The sequence below is a fragment of the Gavialis gangeticus genome, unplaced genomic scaffold (assembly GCF_001723915.1).
Source record: "Gavialis gangeticus isolate Ggan-Ray unplaced genomic scaffold, GavGan_comp1, whole genome shotgun sequence".
Taxonomy (NCBI): Eukaryota; Metazoa; Chordata; order Crocodylia; family Gavialidae; genus Gavialis; species Gavialis gangeticus.
Genome location: NW_017729028.1, coordinates 30,946,983 through 30,954,540, shown reverse-complemented (window position 1 = coordinate 30,954,540; position 7,558 = coordinate 30,946,983). Strand labels below are relative to the sequence as shown.

Sequence of the window (7,558 nt, the reverse complement as noted above, 5' to 3'; positions counted from 1 at the left end):
ACTCAGAGAACACAGTAAAACAAAAAGATGGCTTCATTCTGTTTCAGGGATATAAATCCTCCAATGAAATCCATAAATGAAAGACAGGGGCAAGCCCTGCCGATCCTCTAGAGTTACAGAGACAAAGCACAGGCCCCTCCGCTCCCTCCCCACTTTACCCAAGCAGTCGTCACAAGATTTACAGACAGTAAAGATGATCAAGTCAATCTGTGCCCTAAATAAAGGGGTTTAGGCTGGCTAAAAACCTGCTTGGGAGCCACAGTTTCCTCTTCAATTTTTTTAAAAGACTTGGCAACTCGTTCTCCCGGTTCTAACTTGCAGGCATGGTGCAAGGCAGAGGGAAAACAGAAGGCCAAGCCAAGGCATAGGAACTTCCCACTGTCTTGAAAAGTGGACATTCAAAAGAAAAGAGGAAACCTGTGCTTCCTAAACAAAGCCCCCTTCCTCCGTAAGCTAACTCCATGCAGCAGGGAAGAGAAAATGGAATGTAGTGGAAATGCTATGTAAATTTATTAAATTTGTTTTAAAAAAATGTAACACAGTCTTGCCCATCTCTAACACATCCTGTGCTGCTTCCACTGAATAGTTTCCTTTTACCGGCAGCCACATATCATTTTATCAGGATGCCAAGAGATCATTTCCACACAATGCCAGCAGATGTAATTTTCTTAGATGCACACACAGTTCATCATTCAGCTACTAGATGACAAGGTGATCGCAGGGTGACTCAGTAATGCAAGTTTGCTGTTTGGTATTTGGAATTCTCAAATGATAAAAAAAGATTTATCAAATATAAATATCTTTAAGAAAAAAGTAACAAAAGTGCTACATATGATCAAGGAAAAAACCATTCCATTAGTTTCTGCTACTTAAAGTAGGTTTCCTTTACAAGTATTACCACATCCATTAGCAGTATGGCTTCCAATTATTAATTAAATTGCTCGCAGCAGTATAGTTTTCTCACACCTTAACAAGGCCAGAGTAAAGAGAACACAAAAACATTCACACCCCATTTCTTGAGCAGGCAATCTTCCTGCCTTTTACAAAAAAAACCTTTGTGTTTGGGAGATCTGTGTCATTATGGTTAACTAGCAGAAATTAGGTACCAAAGTCCCCCATTAGCCTTTCAGTCTGGTTAGGATGCAGGCATTAGCTTACACAGATTTGCAAAAAAAACCTCATTCACCCATTTTGTGACCTTAATACCTTCCTTGAAAACACTGCTTTTGAGAGGGGCAAGCAGAAGGGGTAAAAGGTAGGAGGAAGAAGAAAAAGCGAAGTTGCGTTAAGATAGCGCAATAGAGTCTAGACCTCTTCTGAGCAGGCACTGCTAGACATGCCAGATAATGAATAGTGGTTTTGAGAAGTGGACTGTCGTCCATTAGACATTCAGCTCATTTTTCATGTGATCCCAGGCTGGGCTTCTATCATGGTCCCAGAGGCAGAAGGCAGTATTTTATCCACTAAGCCATGCAGCTTGTGAGAGTAGAGGATAGGATGTCTGTGTTGACTATGTGAACGTCAACCAAAATGTGTGAATGTGTTTCCAATGGACATTCTCAGCACAGCACCCAAAAGAAGTATATCAAGTCACTGTGTGACCAGTGAGGCACGGCTTATTGCAGCTGGAAATCGCGTATTCCCAGGCTGACGTGGGGTTTCTAGTGTTCTTTTTACTCTCTGTTGATACTCCCAATATGGTGTCCATCGACCCTGTGCCACTACCTCAGCTTGCATCCTTTCAGTCTTGGAGAAGGAAAAGCCTAGAGACTAGTTTTACATGATGTCTAAGGGTATCCAAGATTTTAAGTGTAGCCTAAGACTTGTAATTGAGGGCTGTCTAAAATACCTGGAAGCACTTTGAATGCTAAGACAGAGCAGCAAGATTTTCTAGCCACTGGGGCTGGGAGAGGGAGGTTGGTTGGTTGGTTGGTTGATTGATTATTTATTGGGAATTAATACTGAGAGAGTATATGCAAAGGCTGAGGGCACCATGCCATCTTCACAGAACAAGACCCTAACAGCTAACTGACGTACAAGAAACTGCAAAGTTATACTGTAAGAACACATATTAAGGACCGAGGAAAGTCTGCTAAGGTGCTACGTCTAAAACTAAGTTACTTCTTGTTTTGACCCTCCCCCTTCTTTGTATCAGTCGTCGTCTAGAGCCTCTGTCTTGATCTCGTTAGCTCCTTGCCGGGCCAATGCCAAGATGGTATGGTTTACCGCTGCCATTTCCACGGCTAATGAAATAGGGTCTTGATGGTCACTATGGCTAGTGCTGTCATCCTGTGTGTGCAGAAACGGAAAAAAATGAAGCTTGGTTAATCAATTAGGAAAATATTCAACCTGCTATTGAAATAGTTTTGAAAGTAGTGAGTAAGGGTACCAAATGACACTGTCACTAACTGGGGAGGTAAACAGAAATGGAGAATGCATTTAAGAGTCAAAGTCACTCACTGAGCAGACAAGGGCTCAAGGAAAATGGAAGGGGCAGAGCATGGAGCTCATTTTCAATGGATAAAAAGTGGCTGGATGGGAGCATTACGAAGACTATGCTAAATTATGGGGCAAAAATGATTCCCACCGCAAGCTAATATTAATATACGCACATCTACAATACACTGTATTATGCATAACTGGTGTATGTTATTTACATATATGTAAGTACAGCAATCAACTGAAAATATCCCCGGCCGCTCAAACTGGTGCGATGATCTCCCCCAAGAATTGGCAGAGCAGTTCACACTTTCTAGCCAGCCACACAGTGGTGAGCCTGACCCCGCTTAAAGTGAAGACACCCATGGGCGACAGCACTGGCTGCAGTGCAACCTCAGACAAATTGGGTGGCTGTCACCATATATGCCTTTGTATCACTTGTCTCTTTTGTAAACAGTAGGAATAAACGTCTCAGTTATAGCAGGACAACCATAGGATGAGAATTCCTTCCACACACACAGCAAAGTGTGCGCTTTTTTGAGCCAATATCAGGAAAGGAGCACTGGGTCCAACACAGGGATGCCACTTTTTTAGTAAAATCCTAACAGCAATCAACTGATTTGTATTGAGTCTCAGGCCAAATACATAGCTGTGAGTGCATCCTTTTTTTTTTTTGATGCAATTAATTTTTTTTCCTCTATCCATAATAGGTTGGATAAAACAGGGGAAGAAAAAAGAAGAGAAAGAAAGAAATGGGACTGTGAGCAACATCTCAGGTAAGCAGTCAGTGCCTGTGTGTTTGGCTGTAATTCCAAAACATGTTACCCAAGTCATGTATAAGTTTCTAATCCTGGGCAGCCACGTGGCATGGAGCTCCACCGACTCCCCTGGGGTTGGCCTAGAAATGGACCTTAACACGCTCTAGTAGGAGCAACTCCAAGAGTGGTGGGAATGTGGCATCACCTTCTGCCAAAAATCTGGGACCTGGATTCAGCACCCCCCAACTCTGCTCTTCCCACAGTAACCACCTCTCCCAGGGGCAACCTAGTCAAAACCAACCGCAGACACCTGGGTGCAGCACTGGGAGCACAAGGAGTAGGAGAAATAGAAACCATCTAAGTGAACTGTTCAACAAGCCATCAGGAAGGAGCATGAAGGAAGGGTCATCAACTTTAGGGGAGGTGAGGGCTCAGAGTGCGGGAGGATTTGCTGTCAAGGGTTAAAAATATAATAACCAAGAAAAATATAAACAGTTAAGAGTTAAAATGTAAAGAAAAAAAAAAAGAGAGACAATACACAAACAATCAAACAGTGGCATCAAGAAACAGTACTAAGTGGGACTTTGATATGGGGTCAAATAAGTATTAAAACCTCTGGTGTCATAACCTTTCCCCCTTTCACCCTTTGTCTGTGAGTGATCTCAGGGACTGATCCTCAGAAATCAGGGACTGATCCTCAGCAAAAAGGTCATGAGGGAGCTCCCCACAGGCTGCAGTGAGAAAGGAGAGCACATAGCACCTTGTAGGAAATTCTCAAAACTTTTGTGGACCAAGTAGATGAGAGTGGGTTACAAAATGCACAGGGCAGGGGTTGTCTTCCTACTTGTCTGGGCTTCAAATACACAAAATAACAGCAATTCTAAAATAGGTTACAATAAATGCATTTGTTCTGGGAGAAATAAAAGAGGAGTAATGGGAATGTGGATGCCTAACAGGGAAGCAGGGTTGTGCTCGGTACACCAGAGAGACTGTTAAGAGACCTGTACAGCTTTCCTCAAAGGTCAATCACTACCATGGTGCCAGGGATAAGGAGAGCTTGAATTATGCATGGTGTGTTGCGTGAGTTAACACTGTCCTAGCATTTTCAAACATTGCATGTGGAATGATGTAACTTGCTTGTTTGGAGCAGATCCTCCTGTCTTCTTCTACCTTCTCTGCTTCTCTGCCTCCCTCTGAACATCGTCCCTCCTCCTCCCCATTGCGTACTTGCCAAGTGTCCTGTTGTATGACAATAAATCCATGTGGGTGAATACGGGTTTCTCACACATTCAAACAGGGGAGCTGTGTGCTTCCACTTTCCCCATTAAAATTGCAAGAAAGAAAAAACAACAATATATCTGACTCGGGAGAGGCAGAAGGCCCCGCAATGTCCAAGGGGCACATAAGGGGCAAGGGACTCAAGCCCAGAGGCTCACCTGCTCTGAATAGTCATTCCCGTCCACATCGTCACTGTTGGAGTGGCCTCCAGGACTCTGTACATCTATCCCATGGCTCTCCAGGATTGCTGCTTCTTCGAAAAAAGCAAATGGCTCCCTAAATTATCTGCTGCTTCAGTGTCATTAAAAAATAATAATCCAGGTCATTAAAGGAACTGGACTAGCAGGGTCAGGTCTTAGCCTGCTCAGTTCTTAGCTTGGTCCTTTCAGCTATGCATAGTCTGGGGCTTTCCCTCCCACTATGACGATACCTGAGTATGGGTCCAATCCTTAAATCTAATCCTCAAGCCTTCCCGTCTTTGCCTGGCTTGTAGTAGTTGGACTCTCATGTACTAAGGATGCCACGTGGGGCTCATTCTGCAATTAGACATACCTTGATGTCCTCATAAGACAGAGGGATGAGGGATGTCTAAAGGACAAGGCACTGGGCTAAACCTCAGGAGATTTAAGAGTCAAATCCCAGCTCCGCTATAGACTCCCAGCCTGACCTTGGGAAAACTGCTGAATCTACCCTGCCGTTACTATATGTTCCCCTTCCCCGCAGACTGGCTCTGAGGAACAGCCATTAAGAAATGTGAGGTGCTTGGCTAGCATGTATGTAAGTACGGAAATGGACTCCTTTGCAGAATTGTTATTATTCTAAATTAGAAATAGTCATTAATTTTTCAACAGAAGCTTTTTTATGTCAGGCAACTCCAGTCCATCTAAACCCCAGGGCCAGATCTGGTCTCACGTCCAGCAGTGGGAAAGACGGTGTCAGGGAGCTGCAAGGATGAATGTCCTCATTGCTCACCCCTCTGCCACCAAGGTGTGTTCCTAACCGGGCTCTGCACACTGGAGCCTGGTCTTGGGTCCCAGCCTTGCTCTCTCCACTTCCCAACCCCTCCAGAAACCATGTGGCTGGATGACACAGCTCCACAGGCCGGATCTTTGTCATGCCTGGTTTGCAGATCAATACATCTGTTTCTATGGGAATTCCACAAGGAAGATTTCCCACGTTTGGGCTGGCATTTCTGGTCAAAATGAGAGGCATGTGACCACCCACCTCCCATGGAAGGGCAGTAGCTTAGTGGTTAGGACTCTCACTTGGCACGTGGGAGATGCAGTACATGTCTAAGCACTGTCAGATTTACTGTCTGACTTTCTGGTACATGAATAATTATTTATACAAAATGGAAAAGCTCCAAATAAGAGAGAGAGAGAGAGAGAGAGAGTGCAGGAGAGGAGGAGAGAGACTGGGTCCCTTACACCCCTAGCAAGTCCCAGGTTATTGGCTATCCTTGGCTGGGCAAAGATGTGTTCATTCTTTCTTCCTCTCTCACCACGTACCTCTCATTTTGCCCCCTGAAATGTTGAAGGCCTTGGCTTCATTGCAATTCCCAAAACAAGTTCTGAAAATTCAAATCCCTTTGTGCAAAAAAACTGCTGGTTTTTCAGCCAAGCTTTATTTCAAGTGCGTTTCTAACCTGCTATTGTGGCCTGTGGGGCCATGATCGCAGGACTTAGGCCTAAAAACACAGTGGGGAGGTTTTCAGAAGGACTTGAGGGACTTAGGAGCACCAGAACCTCAGAATTGTGCTCCTAACCCCTCTAGGAGCCTTGGAACAACCCTGGGACCAGGGCTGCTACCACTGCTTGTATCTCCGCTCATTATGATGTTCTTTAATGAGGGGAAGGCTTTATTCTTCTATAAATTAAAACTAAAGTTCAATTAGCACGGTTTTATGTTGTGAGGTGATTTCCTTGGGAAATACTGTGAAGATGTTAAAGACGGTAAGCAAAAATGCATAAATAATATCTGAATTCATATCTTGGGGATAGGCAATTGTTTTTAATGTTTCTGTGCAAAGAAACAGACTCTCCAAACCATAAACGTGGCAGGGCACATGGTTTGTGTGCAGGCGTGAATTCTGCATAGGCCTGCACCAGGGGGTCAATTCTGCAAGGTACTTAAGTGCGTGCCTAAAATCATGCACACCGTTTCAAAGGTTGCTCAATCAAGGCATTATACTGCAGCCCCTTAAAGTGTGATTTATCCTGTGAGCATGGCCCCGCAAGAGGCCCGCTCCTTGTGGGTTCGGGGTCATTTTTACTACGCTATTAATCTGCAGAATACATGAGGCTAAGTTTGTGAACTGAATCCTATTCCACCGTGGTTGTCATCAACAGAAGCATTCAGATCCGTTATATCTGTGCAAACCCATGGAGGGCAATAAAGCAGCACAGGGAACTATAGCAAGAATTTGGCTTGCAGACTTCTTTCCTACTGGGGATTGTATCTGAGACATGAAGAACCTATCTCGACTTTCAGAACAGTGAGGGAATTGCCAGGCTGGCAGTAAGAGAAGAAAATGCCACCACCTTTTGATTTACAAAAGGGAGGCATTTCAGCTGTACATTGAGACACACGAAAACCTGAAAATGCATGCAGGTTTTGGTTTTTGTCCACAGACAGCTATGAAAGCCATGCTCCTCTGATAGGTCTGAACTCAGAACATCTAGAACTCCTTATACCCAAAGCAGATAGCACTGCTTTATTTGGGATACCCAATGAGACAGGGGTAAGAATTTAATTCATAAATATGTTTATTTCTGTATCAACCAGGTTCAGATTTAAAACAGAAACTATATTCTCTAGTGAAATCTGATTCCTGAATCATTCTTCCTGCCCTGCTACTCACAGTTTTGAATTAAGTCCCCAGTCATACTTTGGAAATTTTGAAAGGCTGAAAGTTTTGTTTAAAAAAAAATCACTCTAAATTACTAGTAAAAACACTAGAAAGCTCTAGCAATTTTCATTAACAGGATTCAATCGTGCAATCTCCATCTCCCCTGAGCAGGCTTATGTATTTAAGTCCTCTATGAACTCTGAAAGCAAGCTCTCTGATACATTACCGATATTGG

General features: G+C 43.8%; 1 protein-coding gene across 12 annotated transcripts in view; it reads right to left on the bottom strand.

Moving 5' to 3' along the window:
• Positions 1-488: 488 nt before the first annotated feature.
• HMBOX1 (homeobox containing 1) overlaps positions 489-7,558 on the bottom strand; it is a 176,933-nt gene continuing 169,863 nt past the window's right edge. For 4 of the 12 annotated variants that reach the window (XM_019520890.1, XM_019520887.1, XM_019520896.1 and 1 more), the window contains 3 exons: positions 4,634-4,730; positions 4,335-4,436; positions 489-2,289 (listed from right to left, as the gene is read on the bottom strand). In XM_019520890.1, coding sequence (XP_019376435.1) covers positions 2,152-2,289; positions 4,335-4,436; positions 4,634-4,730 — 337 coding nt within the window. In that variant the 3' untranslated portion in view covers positions 489-2,151. The remainder of the gene's footprint in view (positions 2,290-4,334; positions 4,437-4,633; positions 4,731-7,558) is intronic. The other 8 variants (XM_019520893.1, XM_019520888.1, XM_019520894.1 and 5 more) reach the window with 8 other exon arrangements.